This window comes from Peromyscus maniculatus, chromosome 10 (genome assembly GCF_049852395.1).
Source record: "Peromyscus maniculatus bairdii isolate BWxNUB_F1_BW_parent chromosome 10, HU_Pman_BW_mat_3.1, whole genome shotgun sequence".
NCBI classification, from domain to species: domain Eukaryota; kingdom Metazoa; phylum Chordata; class Mammalia; order Rodentia; family Cricetidae; genus Peromyscus; species Peromyscus maniculatus.
Window position 1 is genome coordinate 9,132,636 of NC_134861.1, and position 24,816 is coordinate 9,157,451.

General features: G+C 47.2%; 2 protein-coding genes and 1 long non-coding RNA gene across 20 annotated transcripts in view; 1 reads left to right on the forward strand and 2 right to left on the reverse strand.

Moving 5' to 3' along the window:
• Positions 1–3,398, reverse strand: part of Urgcp (upregulator of cell proliferation) — a 51,135-nt gene extending 47,737 nt beyond the window's left edge. Inside the window, exon 1 of one of the 4 annotated variants that reach the window (XM_076545884.1) lies at positions 3,209–3,398. The gene's annotated coding sequence lies outside the window, so the exon portion shown is untranslated. The remainder of the gene's footprint in view (positions 1–3,208) is intronic. The other 3 variants (XM_006972978.4, XM_076545883.1, XM_076545882.1) reach the window with 3 other exon arrangements.
• Positions 3,399–3,440: 42 nt separating this feature from the next.
• Ube2d4 (ubiquitin conjugating enzyme E2 D4) lies at positions 3,441–22,343 on the forward strand. 15 transcript variants are annotated; one of them, XR_013042750.1, is made up of 8 exons: positions 3,441–3,572; positions 6,350–6,500; positions 11,780–11,811; positions 11,906–11,983; positions 17,339–17,444; positions 19,216–19,388; positions 21,417–21,719; positions 21,862–21,997. XR_013042750.1 is itself a non-coding variant. In XM_076545888.1 (8 exons), exons 1-8 carry the CDS (start codon positions 3,549–3,551, stop codon positions 22,082–22,084), a joined length of 750 nt encoding a protein of 249 aa, XP_076402003.1. In that variant the 5' UTR covers positions 3,441–3,548; the 3' UTR covers positions 22,085–22,282. The 15 variants fall into 15 exon arrangements, 12 of the variants coding, with proteins under 12 accessions (XP_076402003.1, XP_076402005.1, XP_076402006.1 ...); XM_076545888.1 differs by having other exon boundaries at positions 19,216–19,309; positions 21,417–21,458; positions 21,862–22,282; XM_076545890.1 differs by having other exon boundaries at positions 6,350–6,413; positions 19,216–19,309; positions 21,417–21,458; positions 21,862–22,282.
• LOC143267560 (uncharacterized) lies at positions 5,717–8,445 on the reverse strand. Its single transcript, XR_013042753.1, has 2 exons — positions 7,382–8,445; positions 5,717–5,869 (listed from the first exon to the last, which is right to left on the reverse strand). It is a non-coding gene; the product is annotated as an uncharacterized LOC143267560 (long non-coding RNA).
• Positions 22,344–24,816: the final 2,473 nt, after the last annotated feature.

A 24,816-nucleotide genomic window follows, 5' to 3' on the forward strand; every position in this document is an offset into this window, starting at 1 on the left:
ATTTGCTTTTTTAAAATTACACTCATGATATTCATTAATTACACTCATGATATTAATTACATTTGTGGTATTTATTGATTACATTCACAGTATTCATTCAATAATTATATTTGATATTCATTATATTAACTGTACTGATTTATTACATTCATGATATTATGTCCTGGTACTACTGTCCATCTGTGGGACTTTTCCATCACACAAGACAGGGATTCTGTACTTAGGAAATCATTGCTCTATATTCCTTTCTTCTCCATCTTGGGATAATGTCTAATCTTTCTGTCTCTATAAATTTGTATATTTTATATATTTCATGTAATACAATTCTATAGTATTTGTCCCCTTTTTTGAATGTAAACACACACACACACACACACAAATACATGAAGTCCAAACTGTGTTGACTGACTGGAATGTGGCTGACATACCCAGCGTCACTCCATTGAAGGGAACTGGTCTTCCCTCTCTCAACAGCTATCTCTTGCAAAGAGCTTCTTGGCTAGGGTGTCCACTTCCCCTCTCAGTGTTGGACTTGTCTGACTTGAGCTTGTGCAAGTCTTTTTTTTCCTCTTTCGAAACAGGGTTTCTCTGTGTAGCCCTGGCTGACCTGGAACTCGGAGATCTGCCTGCCTCTGCCTCCTTGTGAGTCTTATGCATGCTGTCACAGTCTGTGAGCTCACACATGCATCTGCCCTGGTGTGTCTGGAAAAAGCTCTTTCCTTGAAGTTATACATCACTTCAGGTTCTGACAATCTTTCTGCCCCTCATCCACATAGATCTCTGAGCTTTGAGGAGACAGTATACAGATGTCCTATTTAGGGCTGAGTGTTCCAAAGTCTCTTATTCTCTGCAAGGTGATCAACGTTGGGGGGAGGGGTTGTTTTATTGTTGTTTCCTTGCCTGCTTTTTGGGAGACAACATCTCACTATGTAGCCCTGGTTGGTGCTATATAGGCCAGGCTGGCCTCAAACTCACAGAGATCTGCTTCTGCCTCCTAAGTGCTAGGTGTGTGCCATCATGCCTGGTTCTTTTTGGTTTTTTTGTGAAAAACGGTTTCACTTTGTAGCCCAGTCTGGCCTGTAACTAACAGCAATCCTTTTGTCTCAGCCTCCCAAGTGTTGGGATATCAGGCACAAGGCACCAACCCCCATTACATTTGTTTACATTTTTTTAAAATGATAGATTCTTATACACTGCCCAGGTTGGCCCCCAACTCACAATATTCCTGTCTCAGCCTCCAAAGTCACTGGAGTACAAATGACAGCCACTGTACCCAGCTGGAAATGTGTGCTGTGAAAATATGACTCCAAAAGGAAGACCTTTTACCTAAGCATTTGAGTGATGTTCAAACTGGCTTTGGAAGATTGCTCAAGAAAAACAAAAGATGAAAGTAGGCCAAGGTGCTAGGGAGATGGCTCAGTGGTTTAGAGCATTTGTTCTTGCAAAGGACCAAGGACCACATGGTGGCTCACAGCGGCACACAACCATCTTTTTAACTCCAGTTCTAGGAAATCCAACCCTTCTATCTTCTTCAAACCTCTGTGGACACATACATACAAGCATACAAGTAAAACATTCATACATATAAAATAAATCTAAAGAAAAAAGAAAGTAAGCCAAGATTTTCAAATGTAGAAGGTGCAGGACATGATGGCACATGCCTTTAATCTCAGCACTCAGGACACAGAGGTGGGTGGATCTCTGTGAGTTAGAGGCCAATTTGGTCTACAGAGTGAGTTATAGGACAGCCAGGGCTATGTAGAGAGACCCTGTCTCCAAATAAATAAATAATGCAAAAAAAGTACCTGTAAAAAAGACAGGGTTTCTCTGTGTAGCCCTGGCTGTCCTGGAACTCACTCTGTAGACCAGGCTGGCCTGGAACTCAGAGGTTTGCCTGCCTCTGCCTCCTGAGTGCTGGGATTAAAGGTGTGCACCACCACTGCCTGGCCCTAGAGAAATTGCAGAACTAAAGGTAAGGAAGTAAAGCTCATGGATACCAGATCCTAAGGGATCCCAGAAAGCCCTAAATGTACTCCTATAGGCCATGGGGCTTCCTTAAGGGGTTTGGAAGAGGATGAAGCTAGGCAAGGCTTACGTTTGGAGGACAGTTCATGTCATATGTTTAAGACAGATTAGAAGCCGGGCGGTGGTGGCAGCGGCGACGAAGGCCTTTAATCCCAGTACTCAGGAGGCAGAGGCAGGCGGATCTCTGTGAGTTTGAGGCCAGCCTGGACTACCAAGTGAGTTCCAGGAAAGGTGCAAAGCTCTACACAGAGAAACCCTGTCTCAAAACAAACAAACAAACAAAAAAGACAGATTAGGGTAATAGGAGAACGGACTGCAGGGATCTGGCTGGGAAAGCACATTAAGTGTTCAAGGCATTGTTTCTGTTTGGGGCAGGGTTTGTAAACATGAATGTCAGGCGTCACTCTCCACTGCTCTCTACATTACTGCCTTTGACGCAAAGTCTCTCACTTAACTGGAAGCTCAGTGGCTAGGCTAAGCTAGTTCTGGGGATCCTCCTGTCACCACCACCTCCGATTACAGGCATGAACAGCCATGCCCCACTTTCTATGCGGGTGCTCATGAACTCAGGTCCTCAAGCCTGCACAGCAAGCACTCCTACTCACGAGGCCAGCTCAACTCCTCCAATGTGTTTTAAACATTCCTTTTGGGAATGCCCCCCACCCCTTTTTAAAAACATACTCTTACTCTGCAATTTAAGCTGGCCTCAAACTCACTATGTTGTCCAGGCTGACCTTGGAACACCTTTGGTCCTCGAGTTATTGTATTAGCATAACCGACTAAGTATATGTCTAGATAAATGTATCGTATTTGCAGACACAGTAACAGAACCTTCCCGATTCTTTACTGTATGAGATATGCTGATACAGTGTATTTTATTGTATCCTACTTCATTTTGAAGATGTTGGCTACAATCTGTCACACACTGATTTTGTGACACATTGATTAGTTTGTAACTATTCGGTCTTAGACACCTCGGATGTCTTGGGGAAACGGTTTCTCGCTTGGGGTGTGCTCTTTGAGACTAAGTCTCAACCTCGGCAGTGCATGAAAACTACCTAAGTACTCCTGAAAATGCAGCTCTCCGGACAGGTCGATGTATTTGTACTCAGCACCTACGCGTATTCGGAAATCTCTCGAACACTTCTGCCCAGAAAGCGTATAAAAGCGAGTGAATACTTACAGAGCTGAGAACCACTAAGCTCAGGAGTTATGTGACAGCCTGGGGAGGAGCCCAGGCGGGGGCAGAGAGCATTGCGTGTGGCACCTGCCGTGTCAGGCACGTCCCGGTGCCTAGGCCCTCGCTTAGCCGAAACCGGCGCCACAGGGCCCGGTGACCGTGGCCGGGTAACCGACCGTGCGCCACCGAGTTCTCAGGCGCGGGCCCGCGGCGCGGACGACGACCGCCCCACAGTGCCCCGCGGCGCGCACGCGCAGTCCGCCGCTCCCGGCGTGCAGCGCTGCGGCCCAGGCGGCCGCCTCAGGCAGCCCCGCGGGGCCGGCCGGGCCCGAGCAGCGGGAGCATGGCGCTGAAACGGATCCAGAAGGTAAGAGCGGCGGACGCGGGGTCCTCCCGCCCTTCCACTCCGCGGGCTGCCGCAGCGACTAGAAACCCGCGGCGGGGCGCGTTGACACCTGGCCCCGCGCGAGGCGGAACCGCCGCCGGCGCGGATTTAGGAGGTGGGTGCGTGCGCCGGGCGGGCGGGCGGCGCGCGGGGGCGGGGTCACGCGACCGGGTCACGTGCGCGCGCAGCTGCGGGCTGGCGTTTGGGGAGGCGTGGGAATGCCTAACGAGGTAGCCAGCCGGTGAGGATCAGCCGCGGCTTTCAGCCTGTAGGCGACAGTCTTGTGTTAATCCGTCAACCTAGAATTTGGGAGATGCATCGCAGAAAAATAAAATAAAACCCACTTCTGTTCCCCCTCACCACCCGTTATCATTGGTAAACATTTTAACCTATCTGCTTTTCGTTCTTTTCCTGTTCCTGAAAAAAAAATCGCTGTAATTCTGTTTTGGTTTATTTTTCGAGACAGGGTCTCTATGCAGTCCTAACAAGCCTGGAACTCGCTATGTCGACCAGGCCAACCTTGAACTCACAGAGTTGCCTCTACCTCCAGAGAACTGGGAATAAAGGTGTGCTGTACTTTGTGATCCACATTTGCACATAGCATTAAAAGTTCTAATTTTCTATCCTGCAAAATAATATTTTATAACCTCTTTTTAAAAAGACGTATTTACTTTGCCAGGCCCCAGCACTCGGGAGGCAGAGGCAGGTGGATCTCTGTGTGTTCGAGACCATACTGGTCTACAGAGCGAGATCCAGGACAGCCAGGGCTTCACAGAGAAACCGTGTCTCGAAAAAACAAAAAAAAAAAACAACCAAACAAAAGATGTATTTATTTTTAGTTTATGTGTATAGGTGTTTTGCTTGCAAAACACTGTATAAATAATAAGTAAATAAATCTTTAAAAAAAGAAAAACTGGACCTTTAATCCCAGCACTCCGGGAGGCAGAGCCAGGCGGAAATCTCTGTGATTTCGAGGCCAGCCTGATCTACAGAGTGAGATCCAGGACAGGCTCCAAAACTACACAGAGAAACCCTGTCTCGAAAAACCAAAAAGGAAAAAAAGAAGAAGGAAGGAAGGAAGGAAGGACATCTGATCCGCAGGAACTGCAGTATGAACAGTTGTGAACCACCATTTGGGTGCTGGGAATCAAACCTGTATCCTCTGTAAGAATAACAAGTGCTATCTCCTGCTCTCATCATTTCCCCCTCCTGAAGAATTAACCCCAACTATCTGATGACAGTCTAGATGGCTTCTTTGAACTGATTGGGGTCATCAGGTGTGGCAGTTGGGCTGCCTTTCCAGGGGCCCTATCTAGAGGACCCTGAAAGCACACTCATGTCCCACTGTATAGCAGTTGGATGTAGTGAGGAAAGGAAGTTCTTTCCAGACTGGTGCCTGGAAAGAAACATGAGGGAGAGGTGAAACTGGAGCCCTTTGGGCAGAGAAAATGATTCTGTTCCCCAAGATCAAGCATGGGCTAGAATAACATCTTAGGGTTATAGGCTCTAGACAGACATCCAAGAAGACAGAACAGAGGCCATTTCAAAATGTCCAGAGTCTATTAGAATCCTTTGATAGACTCACAAGAACGGGCATTCTAATATTAGGCTCCTCCTTGGCTGTTTTTTCTCTCTGGTCTCTCAGGCTTGACTCCACAATGGTGATACCAGGATGTGCTTTTGGGCAGTTTGATAGCTGTTGGACTGGCTAGGCTCACAGTGTGACGTTCCTCTCAATGGTGGATTAGCTGGGGTTTTCTAGAGGAGCAGAACTGATAGAATGGGAAAATATCTATGGGACTTGGTAGAGTGGCTTAGAGGCTGTGGTCTGGCTAGTCCAACAGTGACTGTCTCTGTGTGGAAAAGTGAGGAATTTGGTGGTTGTTTTAATCACCAGGCTGGATGTCTCAGCTGGTCTTCAGTCTCTTGGAATCCCACAGAAGTAGGTTTTACCACCAGCAAAGGATTGCAGGATAGATGAGCTTGCCAGCAAGAGTGAGATCAAGCAGGAAAACAGTAAAAGCCTCCTTCTCCCGTGTCCTTTTATGTGGGCTGCCACCAGATGGTGTGGCCAGCATGGGTCTTCCCACCTCACATCATCCAGTCAAGACAATCTCTCACAGGTGTGTCTAGCTGCTTGCATTTTAATTGATTCCATATATAGTCAAGTTGAGAACCAAGGTTAGCCATCATAGGTTGTAACCAGGGGGGTTGGGGATTTAGCTCAGTGGTAGAGCACTTGCCTAGCAAGCGCAAGGCCCTGGGTTCGGTCCTCAGCTCTGAAAAAAAAAAAGACAAAATAACAAGTTGTAACCAGGAACCCCCAAAGGTGTCGTCTGGATCTCAGTTTGATCTTTGGTTCCTATGTACAAACTATTGCTCACCTTGAACTCTCTATCTTTACTTTGTTCGTATGTCTGTGTGCATTTGTGTATGTCTGTGTCACATGTGTAAGGATGCCCTTGGAGGCCAGAAGAGGGTGTTGGATCCCCTGGAGCCCCTTGAAGTGGGTGCTGGGGTCAGAACTCTGGTCTTCTGGAAGAGCAGCAAGTGCTCTTAAGTGCTGAACCATCTCCCTAGTCTGTCACCATTAACTCTTGACCATTTTGTATCCACCTCTGTAAGTAGGCTCCTGCCTGGCCTTCCTCCCAACTGTCTCTGAAGGACTTGTACCAGCAGAATTGGTCATAGCTAGACGACCAGTGTATAAATGCAGCTCCCTAGCCATACAGCAGCCTGACTCCTTTCTTGTATTCCAGGAACTGACTGACTTACAGAGGGATCCTCCTGCTCAGTGCTCTGCAGGACCTGTAGGTGATGACTGTAAGTATTTTTCCAGAAGATTTCGGAAGGCTTGCAACCAAAACCTCCAGTGTTGTCAGGGACCAGACTTCATTCCCACTCTCCTCAGTTGAGTAGTTTTTAAGAAATCTAATTGTTTTCTTTCACATGCTTACAAATTGTTTTTTGTTAGTTTGTTTTTGCTTTCTTTTGAGACAGCTGAGGCTGGCCTGGAATACATAATTGTAGCCCAGATTGGCCTCAAACTATTAATTTTCCTGTCTTATCTTCCAGATTGCTGGAATTATAAGTGTGTGCCACCTTGTCTAGTGTGGACTACTTTTTCTTTTCTTTCTTTTTTGTTTGTTTGTTTTGTTGTTTTTGAAGCTCAAGGACATTATCCCTTATATTAGAATTTGAGAACAATAACAGCAGGACAGCTGAGCTGTAAATTTCATCAATTGCAAGGAGGAGAGAGATGGAGAAGAGGAGAAATAATTGCCTCTTAAGTTAGAGTTCATGACAGGTGTGTTCAGCAATGGAGCTCAGCCTCTGTATGAAGTTGGAAACTGGGTTCTTCAGAGACATGGTGAGAAAGTCCAGAGAAGAGGCAGTTTGAGCATGCTTAGGATTTTGGCCAGTATCCAAAAAGACAGAAAGGAAGGAAGGGCCCGGCAGTGGTGGTGGTGGTGGTGGTGGTGGTGGTGGTGGTGGTGGTGGTGGTGGTGGTGGTGGTGGTGGAGCACGCCTTTAATCTCAGCACTCAGGAGGCAGAGCCAAGTGGAACTCTGTGAGTTCAAGGCCAGCCTGGTCTACAAAGCTAGGACAGGCACCAAAACTACACAGAGAAGCCCTGTCTTGAAAAACCAAAAAATAAAAATATATGTATATATAAAAAAGAAAGGAAGGAAGGGGAAAGTCTGAGAACTTAGTAAAGTGGGCAGGCTAAGCAGTGAAGATCTATCTGCAGGCTACTGCCGGAATTGCTTTTTAGGGGCTCATGAGCTCACCTCTGTGTGACTGGTCAGGTTACATTCCAGATGGAGCCTGCAGGGTCAGAAGTCATTCTTTTTCTACTGAGTCATAAGGAAGTCAGGTTGTCCCAGATCAGACATGGGCTACTAGTACAGTGGTCCCCAGCTGATTGAAGAGGACTGTCCCTGTGAGCCAGGCTGGCAGGAGACTGGCAAGGGCTGTGGTAGCTGCCACACGCCTCTGCCAAGCAGGAAGAGCGTGAGTAACTGTTCTCCACCTCTGTGCCCCTCCACAAGGAGACCAGAGAAGCAGCTCTGGCCAGACCTCCACCACCCTCACAGCAGGCTGGCTGGAGGCTGAGTCACCCCCCACTAGGGTTTCCAAGCCCTTGTTCTGCTCACATCTCACTTCAACTTGTGGGCTGTTGGGGCTCTGGACAGTCCTCCTCACTGTACAGTGACTGAGGTCACAGTGACTGCGGTCACAGTGAAGGAAGACTGTAAGGAGGATGGCATCTTCCACACAGCAAAGAATTGAAGAGCGGGCAGGCGGGGTCTGATCCCGTGGGAACAGCCTTTGATAGCTATGGCTGGATTGGGTCGCTATAGAAACAGACCTCAGCTCTGCCTGTAAGAAGATTAGGGTGAGGTGAGAAGATCCGCCCTAAATGTGGGGGGACCTTTCCATGGAGGGAGTCCCAGAATAAATGAGAAGAAAGCGAGCTGAGCATCAGCGTCGGTCTGTCTGTCTTCCTGACTGTGGAGGCAGTGGTCAGCTGCCTGGAGCACATGCTGCCGTGACTTCTCTGCCATAATGGACTGTACCCTAGAACTGTGGGCTTTAGTAAGCCCCTCCCTCCTTAGGTTGCTTTTCTCAGGTGTTCTGTTGCAGCGATGTGTCAGTAGCTAATACAGCCCCAGTGCCTATCAGGTGAATGGATAAAGTGTGGACCCAGTTTGATTCCCAGCACTCACATGATGGCTCACAACCACCCCTAACTCCAAGTCCAGCCCTCTTCTGGACTCTGCAGGCATCAGACACGCATGTGGTACTCATACATATAACCAGGCAAAACAATCACAGAGAAAATAAAAGTAAATCTTACAAAAAAAGGTTAATACAGGCTAGAGAGATAGCTCAGAGGTTAAGAACACTGACTAATCTTCCAGAAGTCCTGAGTTCAATCCCCAACAACACATGGTGACTCGTTAACCATCTATAACAAGATCTGGTGCCCTCTTCTGGCGGCCAGCGATACATGCAGACAGAACACTGTATATATAAAATAAATAAATAAATCTTTCAAAAAAAAAGAATATTAATGTATATAATGCCACTGGATTATACAATTAAAAGTTGTATAAATGGCCAGGCATAGTGATGTATATCAGTAGTTCAAACACTCGGAGGGTTGAAGTAAGAGATTCAAAAGTTCAAGGCCAGCCTGGGTTACATAGTAGACTTTATTTCAAAACATAAAACACAAAGCTGGGCAGTGGTGGCACACCCCTTTAATCCCAGCACTCAGGATGCAGAGGCAGGCGGATCTCTTGAGTTCAAGGCCACCCTGCTCTATAGAGCAAATTCCAAGACAGCCAGGGCTACACAGAGAAACCCTGTCTTGAAAAACCAAATAAATAAATAAGTAAATCCCATGCACACAAAGCTATTTATACAAATTGTGTAAGTGTGTGCATGTGGGGGCCAGAGATGTTTCCCACTTTATTTTTTTATTATTTTATATATACTTTATTATTTTATTTGCATGTACGTCTAGTCACAACAGTACCTTCAAAAACCAGAAGAGGACATCAGAAACCCTGGAACTGGAGTTATAAGCAGTTGTGAGCTGCCATGTGGGTGCTGGGAATTGCACCTGGGTGCTCTGGAAGAACAGCCACTGCTCTTAACACCGATCTGTTTCTCCAGCCCCTTTATCTTATTTTTTGAGACAGGGTCTTTCACTGAACCTGGAACTCGCCTTTTTGGCTAGACTGGCTGGTTAATTATCTAGCCCCTAAGATGCACCTGTCTACACACACACACACACACACACACACACACGCACGCACGCACGCACGCACGCACGCACACGTTCTCTCTCTCTCTCTCTCTCTCTCTCTCTCTCTCTCTCTCTCTCTCTCTCACACACTCTCACTCTCTCTCAGTGAGTCATCTCCCTGGCCCCATAATTTCTTTTTTTAGACCATATAAATAGCCTTAAATTTTGAGCCTCTTGTAAATGATTATTTTTATGTTATGTATATTTTACTATTACTTTATAAGAACTTTTTTTAGGACTGAGAGTTGGTTCAGTCAGTACCTAAGGATCTGCGTTTGATACACAGTACCCACACTGGAGTACATACTTGTAATCCTAGTTCCATTGAGATAGCTGATGGGTAAAGGTGTGGGCCTTGCCAACCTGGCAACTTGAATTGATCCCGAGTGCATGTAAAGGTGGAAGGAGAGAACTGACCCCACAGAGCACTGTCCTCTGACCTCCACATGCACACCACGGCACATGAGCAGCCCTACACAGACATCATAGACACAGTAAGAATAAATAAGAATTTAAGAACCAAATAATTAGCATAAGATGGAATTAAAACAGTCAAAAGCAAAAGAAGTGATACTTTCAAGCCATGAATGACTCAGCAGGTGAAGGCATTTGCTGCTCCTGTCTCATGGCCTGAGTTCAATCCCCAGAACTCACAGATGAAAGGAAGGAGGCGACTCCACAGTCATCTTCTGACCTCTATATGTGCATGGTGGCACCACACACACAACAACAATCAGTTTAAAATGCTTTAAAGAAGGGATAGTCCATTAGCTCAGGCAACTGTAAGTGAGCATTTGATTGAAATATTGAGGAAGATCTGCAGCCAAGGAGAAAGTTTCAGAAGCTTCTCTTTAGTCCTTGTGTTCAAAACGTGAGTCTTGTCCCTGTCCTGCTGCCATGGACCGACAGGTGACGGGAAAACCAGGACAGGTCCAAGCCTTAGACTTTGCCCACCTTCAGTACCTGTCATGGATTTGTATGAGATGAATCCTCTTGAGAGGAAGACCTCTAAAAACTCAGAAGCTCACCCCATGAGTGAGAAGACAGCTTCCATAGAGGCTCTGGAGTCCACTGCCCTGAGGTACTCTGTAGCCTTGGATATGGCTATTTGGGGCATTCAGGGCAGCCTCGATGAGCGCACACACACAGGAGCCGCTCTGGGCACAGGCAGAGCAGTGAAGACAGCCCAAGGTCCCGGAGAGAACAGGAGGGTTGGTAACAAAGTCTGGCTGCTGAAGAGCAGGAACTTGAGAAGAACAGGAAGGCTCCCTCTTGACTTGTCATTGTGTCCTCAGAACACTGCCTGGGCCACTGGGGGAGATGAGGTGAGGGACCAGGAGGCCCCACAGCCTGAGAGAGACTCTCCAAAAGGGCTTCAAAATGAATCAGGGGAAAAGTAGGGAACAGAAAAGCTTGTCAACAGTAACTTGTAAATTGGCAGAAGACTAGCTAAGGTGTAATTCTCTGCAAAGAGAGAGTAGTTATACCTGTGTAGTTAATCAGTCATGCGGCTAGAGAAAGGGCTCAGCAGTCAAGAGCACTTGCTGCTCTTCCAGAGAGCCTGATTCCAGTTCCCAGCACCCATGTTGCATCCACAACTGTCTTCAACTCCAGTTCCTGGGGATCCAACGCTGTTATAGCCTTCTCACTACAAGGCACATACATGATACACATATATACATGCAGGCAAAATACCCACACACATCAAATAAAAATAAATCTTGAAAAAAAACACCAAAAAAGATCTGAGATCTTGGAGCCCTGTCTCTGAGCCTGCTGAGCATCAGTCATGTCACGGTGCAGTCTTACACTGCTGCCCTGGTAAGCATTCCCGATGGGCAGTGACTGTCCAGGAAATTTCATGTGGATTCTTTAGTAACTAGAACCCTGGATCCAGTAGCTTCCAGGGATCCCTGGGAGTCCTGGTGAGTTATGGAGCTTGAGGGTGCTTTTCAGCCAGGTGGCAATGGCTCACACCTTTAATCCCAGCACTGGGGAGGCAGAGGCAGGCGAATCTCTGTGACTTTGAGGCCAGCCTGATCTACAGAGTGAGTTCCAGGACAGGCACCAAAACTACACAGAGAAACCCTGTCTCAGGAGAGAGAGAGAGAGAGAGAGAGAGAGAGAGAGAGAGAGAGAGAGAGAGAGAGAAAGAGAGGGGGGGGAGGGGAGGGGAGGGGAGGGGAGGGGAGGGGAGGGGAGGGGAGGGGAGGGGAGAGAGAAAGCTTTTCAAAGCCCCAAACTTGTAGTTAGTGTCAGAAATGAGGTGGTTCTGTGTGGACCTTGTGCCCTGAGCTTAGCGGCAACTTCTTAGTAGAACAGACACCCTTCACTGAGGCGTCTCTTACAGCCCTTCTCTTTTGTCTTGCAGTGTTCCACTGGCAGGCCACCATCATGGGCCCGGTAGGTGGTGCTGCTGCATGCACAGCTCTAGTTTGTTTCTAGTGCTTCATGATTCTGGCAGGCACTGATTTCTTCCTCTGCCTTGACCTTCCAGAATGACAGTCCTTACCAAGGAGGTGTTTTTTTCCTGACCATCCACTTCCCTACAGATTATCCTTTCAAGCCCCCAAAGGTGAGCTGCCCCCAACTCTCATAATGTTTTGATAAAAGGACAGCTTATAATGACCTTCTGTGTCACAGATAAAGAGCTGTATGTGTACCTCTCCCAATGCGCTTCCATTCCAGGTCAATGGTTACAACCTGCTGGGACATTAAACTTCAGATATCCACGATTAGTCCTTGTCTTATGTTCTCTCTTGCTGTAATAAAATGTCATGACCAATCACCTTAGAGAAAAAAGGGTTTATTTCATCTTACGACTCTTAGGTTATACTCCATCAGCAAGGAATATCAGGGAAGAAACTCAAGCAGGAACCTGGAGACAGGACATGTGCAGAGACTATTGAGAAGTGCTGCTTACTGGCCTGGCTTCTCATGGCTTGTTCAGCCTGTTTTCTTATACAACTCAGGGCCCAGAATGCCACCACCCACAGTGAGCTGCGGCTTCCTACACCAATCATTGATCAAGAAAATGCCCTACAGCCAGGTGGTGGTGGTGGTGGTACATGCCTTTAATCCCAGCACTCTGTTGCAAAGGCAGACAGATATCTGAGTTCAAGGCCAGCCTGGTCTATAGCGTGAGTTCCAGGACAGCCAGAGCTACATAGTACCACTCCTTCTTGATAAACAAACAAATTCTTTTTCATCCTAGTCACTAAAGTAGCTAAGCAAAGAGTGAGAGTGAATTTTATCTGGCTGTTTCTCATGGGGACTGCTTCCTTCTCAAAACCATAATTAAGTTGGTTTTAGCGCAGATATTTGGGTTTTGGGGTTCTACCACCCTGCTTGTTACTCTTCACAGCACAGTGCTTAGGAAAGTTGGCATCAGTCCCCATGTTCAAAATGAGAATCCAGCAAGAAATGGGCTGACCCAGGCGGGTATCCCATGCATGCAGGGAAACATGGTGGGCACACTGGGCAAATGCAGCAGCGGGCAGGACATACCATGCAGGCATGGCAGCGGCAGTGGTAGTGGACATTCATTCACAACCCAGACACTGCATCCGCACAGAAATGGTTTATTATAATAGACAAAAAGAAAGGTAGGAAAGAGAGAGAGAGGAAGAGAGAGAGGGTATAAGTTTTACAACTCTGGGAGAGAAGTATCCTGACCACTTGGGGAGTCAGGTGATGGCTGGAGCTGCAATGAGACAGCAGCCCTGGAGGGTGAGGTATCCCGGATACCTCGAGCCGCTTAGGACAGCTCTGTCCTGGAGGTGAAGTTATTCTGACTGCTCGGGAGAGTCAGGCCTGGAGCTGCTAGGACAGGAAGGGTATCCTGACAGTTCAGGAGAGTCAGGCCATACCTGGTGTGGAGCCTCTACAGCTGAGCTTTGCTCAGCCCCCACTTAAGGGGGCTTCCGAGCAGAGCTCTGCTTCTCCAGCCTAAGATGTTGCCTCTTTTGCTTCACTCTGCAAAAGGGGAAAGCCCTGCAGAAATGAGAAAAGTTACTTTTTCAGCTCTCCCTTGCTCTATCCACTGAGGGACATCTCAGCAAAGTTTTTCTGTTCAGTTCCTCCTTGCTCTGTCCACTGTGGGATGTCTCAGCAAGGTTCTTCTCTATGCCAGTGAATGAAGATCTTCACACCCAAAACTCTTTTGAGAAAGATTTATTTGGGAAGGAGGAGTCCAGGAGAGTAGCTGCCTCTACCAGGGTGGAGAGAACAGCCCACAACTGACCAGGCAAGGCAGTTTATATAGGATGTCTTGGGGGCGGAGTCAACCAGTAAGTGGTTAGTTTTTTTTCTGCCCAGGGATTGGTCAGTTTTATTGGCTAGGAGCAGAGATGGCCCTGATTTCAGAGCCAAACTGTATTTCTTTCACTGGCCTTTCTTGGCTGTTTGACACTACTTCTAAGGCCAGGGCACATTTCTTTCACTGACTCTGATTCTAGGGACCAAGAGGGTTACTTTGGTACTAGTTTCAGAGTCAGGGCATGTTTCCTTGGTTCTGGGTTTGGGGATAAAGTGTTCATTTCTCTGGCTCAGGTCCCCAACCCAGGCTGTATTTCTTTCCCTGGTTCTGGGCTCCAGAGACAGGGTGGGTTTCTTTAGCCCCTTTCCCTACAGAGGGGGTCAGAGGTGCACACCTCATGGGAAAAAAGGCAGAATAGAGAGAGGAAGGGGAGGGGTTTTCCTTAAAATGAGACTTTTACATCACACTCAGGGTGGCACCAAGGAGTGGGTCAGAATACTAACATTGGTTTCCAAGGAGCGGATCGGAATATTAATATTCCTCCATTTTGATTATTATAAAAAGATGAGTTATGGCTAGCAGGTAGGGGAACAAGGGTGCTGAATTCCCAAGACTGCTTTAGGCTGACAAGGGATGAAGTGGGGAGGGGGAAACCAGGAGTCAGGCACAGCGGGAGGCATGAGTGAAGAAGCATTGTTGGCTGTCATTGTGGAGATCTCAGGCATCTGTTCCTTGAGGTTGTTAGGAGAAAAAATAGATTATTATCATTGGCCTTACGAGCTGGGCTAGCCATGGGAAGAGTGATAACTGCCAGAAACAATGGAACAGAAAAGTGCCCTGGTTGTACAGAAGAGGCAAGGGTGAGTGAGTGAGACATGAGAGCGAATGGATACGCCCTTTACTGGGACATCTTGGAAACCAGGTTCCAGTTGCTGGGCAGGTGCCCGCCTGAGCCTGGAGAGGTGGTACCGGCAGTGAGTTGAGAGATGATGTGTTCTTTAGGAGAGCAGGAGCCTTTCTCTGGAGGTAGGGGTGCACCAGTTGGCATCCTCAGAGCTGGTGTCAGCAGCTGCAGGGGCTGGCGTATCTGGGGAGCCCTTGGCCCAGGCGGGAGGAGGGAAACTGCAAACTATGCTCAAAAATGGGTGAGGTCAGAATGGGCTCTGGAGACTGTTTTCATCAGACCAGATTTCTTGATACAGTAGCGGAACTTTCCTCAGGAGCCTGTCGTATCTGTAAGACAGCGGAAATAGATTTTTATCATAGCAAAAGGGTTAAAAATTCACTTAAGGATGCTTAAGAGCTCTTTGTAGTCAATGTTTTATCAGTTTATCAAAGCTGCATTTATCAATATTAAAACTTTGAACCTCTGGAGTTATATCTGAAACCAGTCTATCCTGTATCATGAAGTCTGTGAATGAGGCATACCTGTCTTATAACAGGAAACTTATTAATGAGCTACCAAGGTGCTTGTAATCTTGGGATTGGGGCAGTTAAACTGATACCCTAGTCATCGAACATCATCATATCTGAGAAGGATAAATTTAAGAAGAAGTGAAACAGCTTTCCAGTTACTTAGGCAGCAATCCCAAGTCTGTCTATGGTCATTGAGGGGAACAGAAGCCCCAATGATAAGCCCAGAAGATCTGTTAGATTTTTTATTCTGTGAAGTAGAAATTTGGGGAGGTCATTCTACTTGTCTTGGCAGAGAGGACAACCGATCCCTGTTGCTCCTCATATTCACAGTCTGGACAGCATCTCAGCTTTTCTCTGCATGCCCAGCCTTGCCATGAGCTTCCGGGTGGAAGTTCTTCTGCGGCCATCTGTCTTCTTGAGGAGATACAGGATGCTGCCAGCAGTTGACATGTCTGTCTGTCATCAAAAGCTTTTGTATTAAATGCCATATTCTCAGATCTCTACAGGTGTTTGAGGACTGGGGGAGCAAAATCTATTAAAATTATAAATTAAATTAACTTTGAAACCATATACAAATTAAATCTGAATATACAGGTTTCCCAGTTGGTCACAGCCCAATGAAGTCAGCAAGGACAGGGAGGCTCACATTCTTAAGCCTGAATAGATCCAGAGTAAGGAGAGACATTCTCTAAGCCATTGGCAGTGATATCTGAATCCACCACCATTTTTAATGCCCTATAGCTATAGTTCTGATCCCTGAGTACAGCCAGACTACAATCCTGAATGACTTTTATAGAAATAATTATTTCTTAAGCTGTCTCCTTAGAAGGCAAAGAAGAGTAACAGGGGGAGCTGGAGAGGTGGCTCAGAGGTTAAGAGCACTGGCTGTTCTTCCAGAGGTCCTGAGTTCAATTCCCAGCAACCACATGGTGGCTCACAACCATCTGTAATGAGATCTGGTGCCCTCTTCTGGCCCGTAGACATACATGCATACTAAATAAAGGAATGAATAAATAAATCTTTAAAAAAAAAAAAAAAGAAGAGTGACAGGGAAAAGATCCCAAGGCTGAATGGGAACAGAGTTGGGGTATGGCCCAACTCTGAGAAAAAGGACCCTCTGAGAAAAGGGAAACGACCCTCTTGGTGACTCTATGCCAGGGGTTCCATCCCTAAGCTAGCCCTCCAGCCTGTCCTGGGAACAGGGAGCACAGAATGACATATTCTCCATAGCTGCTTCAAGCAGAAATGGGGCACAAGTGGTCAGGACTCGGGCTAGTTAAAGATAAGAAGGGAACCCAGGCATGTGGTCATCTGGCCTGGCTGTTGAGACAGGAAATAATTATGTCTGGCTGGACTGGTCCACATCAGCCTTCAGCAGGTCCACGTTGTCTCACAGGTTGAAGTCAGTAGCTTGATGCCTGGATATGTCAGTCATCCAGATGGAAGCCCACTGAAACAGACACAGACTAGAGACAAGAGTGAAGATTTATGAATTTGTTTGGAACCTCTTGGCCCATGGTCTTAGTAATTGGGAAAGGGAGACCAGGAGAGAGAGAAATACTATCCTTAGGAATAGATGGGTGAGGAAAACTGAAAACTCATTTATCTGGAGCTCGTTTGACCTCTGTGAAGTGGATCTTATAAAAGGTAATAAAAGTTTTAGATAAATTAGTATTATCAATCAATACTGAACTCCATATCATAGAAGAGCAGACAGTGGGTGTCTGCAAAACAGTAGTAGTAGACTGGTACTCTTGAGTCCTTGCAGAATTACAGATTTGTGTTAAAAGGTATGTATAACTGGTATTTATATCCTGAATCACTTCCTAAAAACTCCCAAGGAAAGGTTCAAGATTTCTCGAATGTCTTCTTACAATATAAAAAATGAAGTGCGTGGCATTTTAAAAAGATTTAAAATCTCTTAGGCATTACTATTGTTACATTATCCTGGCATAGGAGTGTGCTGCCCCTGCCCACAAGTGAGTCAGGCAATGAAATGGGCTGGCAAGTTGGCTATATCACCAGCATGTGGGGGATAGGTCTCCGGGCCCCGCCCATTTAAGCCTGAGAGCGAGTCAGAATCCTAACCCCTTGGAAACTGGTCAGAATACTAGCAGTGCTCCTCTTGGGGTTGCCTGCCTAGGCCCCGCAGGAGCTGGGGTGGGTGCACTGCTCACAGAGATGAAGCTGATCTTCACTTGGATTAGTTTCCAGAGTTCCTTGTGGCTTATCTGACTTGCTATCTTATTTTCACAGGTTGCTTTCACTACCAAAATCTATCACCCCAATATCAACAGCAATGGCAGCATCTGCCTGGACATCCTGAGGTCACAGTGGTCCCCAGCATTGACTGTGTCCAAAGGTAGAGACTGACATGTTCTCAGCATGTCTGTCTCATGTACTTTTACCCCTTTGCTGGCTAGTGTACATGGAAGCTCAGGAAGAACAGACAACTTCCCCAGATCTCAGAGTCCTGCCCCGTCCTGTGCCACCTCCTTCTCCACACTGTAAGGAGACAGCTTGTAAAGCACAGCACCTATGTCCTAGTAGTTCTCAGCAGTCAGTTGAGATGCCGTGTGATGCTCAAAACTGCCAAATGGGTACAAGAAGACAACTTGCAATTTTCACCTAAAAGTCAAAAGGCAAATATTCAACTTGTCTCTTCCTTCCTTCCTTCATTGATCCAAGGAGGACCAACACAGACTGTGAGTCGTCTCTGAAAGGACAGACACAGGACCTGATCTCAAGAATCCGTTAAGGCATTTTCCCTTCCCAAAACAAGTGATAATGAGCTTGCAATGAGTGAGATTAAGAATTCAGTTTAGCTGGGTGTGGTGGCACACACCTCTGATCCCAGCACTTGGGAGGCAGAGACAGGCAGATCTCTGTGAGTTCGAGGCCAGCCTAGTCTACAGGACAGCTAGGACTATACAGTGAAATCCTGTCTCAAAAAAACAAAACAGTCTAATCTATCCATGCTACAGAAGTATAGGTGCTCTGAACTAAGATTGAGTACGGGTGTGGGTAGGTGGAACAACAAAAGCCGCGCCCCCCATATAAGTGGGACATAAGGCAAAGCAAGTGGCAGAGCTTTGGGCATTGGGAGAGGCACCAGATTGCCTGGGACAACTGGCAGGGTGGCCTTTGGAAGGCTAGAAAGGCCTGTAGGTGGATATGGTAATCCAGGACAGAGCCACTGCCTCTACTGTGCAGGGTCGCAGTGCACTCTGTCAGACTAACACATCTAGGAAACAGGCCAACATTCTGTCAGAATGTCTCTTCTCTGGGTTGTATCTCAGGTAGGCAGCCTTATCCCACTGTCCAGGCAAGTCAGGAGCAGCCATCAGAGTCTGCCAGCCCCCAGGGCCAGTGGCGTCTTAGGCAAGGAGTCAGAAAAGAGGGTGGAGAGGAGAGTAGCAGCAAGGGGCACTTGAGAAAGGACAGGCAGCCCTGAGTGGATGGAGAGAGGTCCACAGCCCTCCAGTGGCAGGCTTTCAGAACATTGGAATTGAGTCTCTTCATTAAAGGGGACCCACCTGCCCATAGGTAGCTTTACCCGTAGGAAACTGTTGTCAGGACTTCGGACTCACTGAAGCAAGTTTGTTTTGAGTCATGGTAGATTTAAGGCAAAGCGCAAATACAGCTCTCACAGTTTCACCGGCTCCTTGGCAAGCCCTGGTAAATGACTTCTTTTGTTCAAGGCCTTTGGCACCGTCTCCACACAGGAGAGCACAGAAGCAGGAAGATGCGTTGGCTTTGCAGTCCTGGTTCAGATCTCACTCTAACTTCAGTATTCTGATTCCTGTCTTCTTACCAGTAAACAAAGACTTCTGGGGCACTACAGATATGTGGTATGGGCACAGACAAGGGGATTTGGAAGAGTGGGAGAGCTAAGACTTCAGGGGCTTCCAGGAAGTAGGGAGGTAAAGACCAGGACCTCACAGAGGAGGGAGGTGTCCTAGAACAGTGTGCTGGAACTATACTGTGATGTGCATCATGCTGGTGTTTGAACAGCAGAGAGAATCATTCCATTGGAGTGTTGAGGGAACAGTGAAGTGGAGGAGCTTCACTGGACCCGCAGGGGACCCACAGGCTCGTGGCCTCCACTGACTGACCCTCTCTTTTCTTCCTAGTTCTCTTATCCATCTGCTCTCTGCTCTGCGACCCCAACCCTGATGACCCTCTGGTGCCAGAAATAGCCCACACCTACAAGGCCGACAGAGAGAAGTATGCCTCCTCTTTGGGTTGGCTTTGTGGGCGGCTGCCCAGGTTCCCACGGACATCTTCCTGCCCAAGCCAAGCCCATGTATGCAGTGGTGTGCCCTGGCGTAGCCTCCTGGCTCTTCCTGACACACCCTTTGACTCAGAGGAGGGAGAAGGGATGAAAGCACCTTGCCCTCCTGGATAGCTCACAGCTATCACTGCCGAATCCTAAAAAGGTGTCAAGCCCTGACCTGAGGACAGCTAAGTCAGGGGTCAGCCAGCAGAGGACTGAAAACTGTGACGAGGAAACTCTGAATTAAAGCAGAAGGTTTATGACAGAAAATAAGGGGGTTGTCGGCTTGGAAATGCCCAGAGTGAGGCTGAAGCAGTCAAGGTGGGCCGCACTGCCAAGGTTGGTTTCCTGGTGAAGATTAGAAGTCCAGTGTGTGGCTGTGTGGTCAGCAGACCCAGCCCTCACTGCCAGCTGCTTCTGCACTGATTGCCAGACCCAGAATCGTGAGACTCCCTCCGCTGGCCAGGCACAGCCTTATCCTGAAGCTTGGTTGCTAAAGCATGTGCAGGAGTCACTAGCATGGGTCAGTCTCTGAGCTGGGTCAAGTGTGGCAGACCTGTGGATGGCACCGGCCAATGTGTGCTCTAGAGCCGCATCTGCTTTGTCTTTTTTAAAATTTTATGTGGGTATTTTGCCTGTATACATGTCTCTGCGCCACGTGCGTATGTGGTGCCCACAGAGGCAAGAAGATAGTATTGGCTCCCCTGGAACTGGAGTTACAGAGGGTTGTGAGCTGTCATGGAGGTGCTGGGAATTGAACCTGGATCCTCTAGAAAGAGTAGCCAGTGCTCTGTGGTGGTGGTGGTTGTTGTTTGTTTATTTGTCTGGTTTGGTTTTGGTTTTTCGACACAGAGTTTTCAATTCCCAGCACCCACATGGCAGCTCACAACTGTCTGTAACTCCAGTTCCAGAGGATCTGGCACCTTCACACAAGACATACAGGCAAAACACCAGTGCACATGAAATAAATTAATTTTTAAAAAATAGCAAAAAAGCTGGGCAGTAGTGGCGCACGTCTTTAATCTCAGCACTCAGGAGGCAGAGGCAGGTAGATCTCTGAGTTTGAGGCCAGCCTGGTCTACAAAGTGAGTCCAGTACAGCCAGGGCTACACAGAGAAACTATGTCTCAAAAAAGCAAACCATATAAACAAAAAGATTAATAAGTCTTAGCTCATCGGTTAGTTTTGTCTGAAGAGATTAGGATAGAAAGGGTTTTTTTCAAGCTTTTTTTCTTGAAGCCTTTATAAATCTATTTTCCTTAATGAAGTTTCCCAGTACCAGTCAAAGTGAGTTTGAACTGACTGGACTTTAAGGTTTTTCTTGTTTGTTTTGTTGGTGTTAAGTTTGAGACAGGGTCTCACTGAGTAACCCTGTCTGGCCTTGAACTCGGAGATCCACCTACTTCTCTCTCTTGAGTGCTGGGGTTGTAGCGCACCACCATGCCCAGCTGAAGCTCTATTTATTTTAATATTTAGTGGGAGCTATTTTAGAGAGAACAACATTATTTTTTCAGTATCCTCTAGTTACACATTTCTGATTGACTGTTGTATGTATGGCATCAGTTCTCATTACAGTATGAAGCTAAATGCACACACCTACAGAGTGTGTGCCCCACTAGGTACCACAGAGCAGATGGTGTTTTATGTTCATGGTAAACAGTCAAGGGATGTGATAAGCCATTCACAGAGAGGTGATCCAGCTACAGGGGTCATAGGGATTCGCAGACTATGCCAGCATTCTGGAGTTTGTGTGCCAGACAGCTGGAATATTCCAAGCTGAACTCTTTGCACATCATGCATTCATACTGAAGGGCATCGGAGAGAAAAGATGAGGTTTGCGTTAGTGCATGTTCCACCACAGGTAGTTACGGAGGAGCAACAGGAACCGCCAAGCTAACGGGTTACCCCCATGACTGACATGCTTCTGTTCCAAAGAAAGCCTCTGTCTCTCTCACCCATCAGTCCCCATGCCTGCCCAGCACAGCCTTATGTTCTCTGCTCCACATTGAAAGGATAACACTCCAAGTGAGGGTGTCGCTCCATCTGCTTTTTCTTCCAGATACAACAGACTAGCAAGAGAGTGGACACAGAAATATGCTATGTAAGTGCCTCGAAGGCTCCACGGGAGACAGTGTCCAAGAGAAGCTTGCCAGGCAGAGTGGCCTTCCTGTGAAGCTCTGAGCTATTGGCTAAGGCACTCCCAGAACATCCTCCGATCACACACGTGTCAGCCATTCATTCTCTTGCTGCAGCATGCTGGTGGTGCCACTTTCAGCCACTGTGGCCTTGACAGTATCACACCTTTGATGCCAAATCAGAGACCATCGTTATGATCTGCAGTCTTCCTGTTACACTAGAATTGGTCTGTGCCCCAGCTTTTCTGCTTGTCTCTGGGGAATCCAGCCATGCATGCCTCCCCCACTTGTCCTCAAATGGTGCACTAGTCACTCTGGCACTGTACGGGGGCCCAGTCTGCTCCCTAACCACATGCCCTTTGCCTTTAGAACACAGTGCAGTCGTGAGGGCCCAGGGCAGAGAGGGCTTTCCTCATACTGTCTGCCACAGAACCATGTCCTCAGGAGTCCGAGTGCATCCTGGAGGCTCCTGGGAACTGGACCAGCGTCATGCAAGCGCTTCTGCTCTCTTCCACCGCCGTCCTCTGCAGGGCTGTGTGCTGCGTTTCTCTCCTCACACCAGACAGCAGCCGGGAAACATCAGGTTCTATAGAGCGTGTAACACCCCAAGAAAGAAGATGACATTATCGACGTGGAGAGATTGGGGTTGTGCTTTTGTATGTGGTGAGGCGTTCCCCACTCTTCTCCTGCTGGGAACTTAACATGAAGTTCAAGTATAAGCCATTCACAGATGGGAACATAAGGAAGAAGAGGGACTTTAAATGCAAATAAAAAATGAAATTCCCTCAGACCTATGAATGACAATTGACATTTTTTTCTTCTTTCAGAATAAACTTAACAGGTTCTCCAGAGATCTGATTAGGCTTTAAGTGCTTGGCTTCCTCTGTGGGCTTTCTGACGGAGCAAGGTTTGCTCTTAAGTCCGGGGCTTTAAGTGCAGCATCAGTGTGTGTGGAATGTGAGTTTTTGTTACATAGCCCAAGCTGGACTTGAATTCTGGTTCCTCCTGTCTCAGTCTTCTGAAAGTTGGGCTTATTAGCATCTGCCACCACAGCTGCCTAAGAAAGAAACTTCCAGAAAGGTCTTCAAAGTGGGAGGAGAGCGCTAAGGAGTTTCTCTAGCAGGTGCTTTGTGTTTGGGGGTGGTTTGGTTTGGTTTTGGGTAGATGAGCTCTCACAATATAGTCCAGACTGCCTTAAAACTAGAGATCTATTTGCTCTGGTCTCCTAAGCACTGAGAGATAACAGGTATCCATGACAGCTAGCCTTAACTTTATCTTCTGAATTGGTTATAAAGCTGGTCTATTCTCAGGGAGTAATGGTTGGTGGACCAGAACAGGGAGAGAAGAGAAAAACTGTGCCACCCAAAGACCAGGTGAGGCCTATGAGGGCAAGGAGGAACAAGTGCTGATCTAACACTTGAGGATCAGCCAAGGGAGATTGGTTTGCTCTGAAAATAAGTAGGCAGGCATGACTGTGTACACCTGTAATCCCAGCATGGTGGGGAAGTGGAGTAAAGAGGTTCAAGGCCAGCCTCAACCACATAAGACTCTAAAATGGAAAAGTCAACCAGTGCCAGTGAGAACAGGATTCTAAGCTCATTCCCACCACTCGAGGGAAGTCCTGCATTTGCTGTCATTTAGGATCCCGCACTACAGTCTTTGGGGCTCTTAGACTTTGTTCCTTGCTTCTCACCCTGTTGAGAGTTGCTCTTTAAATTTCTGTTTTTTAAATGTTAGGGAAAAGAAGGTTCCTACTGAAGTGTTCTGCAAGGCTGTTAGTACATTCTCGCACAAGCTGCAACACTGTGTGCTGTATGAAGTTATGCACTTCAGCTCAGCAGAACACAGCACTTTGTAGATGATAATCCAGCCAGGAAAGGGACATAGTTTCACATCAGAGGCAGGCAGACAGCAAAGTCCAACATGGTGTTAGGGCTATGAGCATCTATATTTTAGTCGTTCAAGCTTAGTAGTTTATAACTCCAAGCAAACAGTTTTAGATCTAGAGTATCCCCAAGCCAGTCCTCTCTGCTGGAGAATGAGTAGTAGCAAAAGGAAAATCGGCCCTTCAATGTTACCAGTACAAATTACTAATTGATTGCAAACCTAAAGTGAGCTTCATACCTGCCACACCACTTGGACAGTCTTGTGCTCAGGCAAATCCCTTGGATTCTCTGCCACTGAGACGGGAGCCCACCTATTTGTCATGCTCCCAGGGCTCTGGTCAACCTGGGGAATAGGCTTTTGGAAAAGCCTTATTTTGAAGATAAACCATAGTGTGTTTGGTCATGTGCCACCCACGTCCAGACCTAGGTCAGTAACTGAGCAGCAGATCCTGTAAAGCCAAATGTGGAACAATGTGACCCACCTACCTCCCAGGACCGTAAGCAATCAGGGAGATGCATGGGTTTCAGTCAGGGATTCTCAATCTGTGGGTAGAGACCCTTTGGGGGTCACACATCAGATAATTACATTACCATTCATAAGAGTAGGAAAAATTATACAGTTATGAAGTAGCAACAAAATAATTTCATGGTTGGGGCTACCACAACACGAGGAACTGTATTAAAGGGCTGCAGCGTTAGGAAGGGTGAGAACCACTGGCTTAAGTGATCTGCGAAGAGTAAATGCCTGTTGGAGCTGAGGATCTGGCTCAATGGGAAAGAGCACTTTTTCACAAGTTTGAAGACCTGAGCCCAAACACCCAGTACCTGCTTAAAAAGCTGGGTTTGGCTCTGTACATCTATAACTTCAGTACTATGGGGAGGCAGAGATAGGAGGATCACTATGACTTGCTGGTCACCAGCCTAGCTCAAGGTTCAGTAAGAGACCTGCCTCTAAGGAATAAGGTGGAGAATGAAAGAGCAGGACACTTGACATTGTCCTCTGGCCTCCACAAAGCACACAAGTATGCATACCCCCCCACCCATGTACATGTACCACACACAATATATGTTACCTCTCTTGGAAGATTTGGGTTTGCTAAATGGAGTTTAAGTTTCTTTTTAATACTTTTTTGAGACAAGGTCTCACTTGTAGCCAGAAACTCACTGTGTAGACCAGGGTGGCCTCAAACTCATAGAGACCTACCTGCCTCTGCCTCCCCATCACCCATCTTATTATTATATATTTGTGTGATTGTGTAAGTGCACCACGTCCATGCATTGTATCAGCAGAGACAAGAAGAGGCCTCGGGCACACTAGAACTGGAGTTACAGAGGGTTGTGAGCTGCTGTATCGGTGCTGGGAATTGAACCTGGGTCTCCTGGAAGAGCAGCCAGTGCTCTTAACCACCAGCACCAGCACCAGCACCACCACAAACAG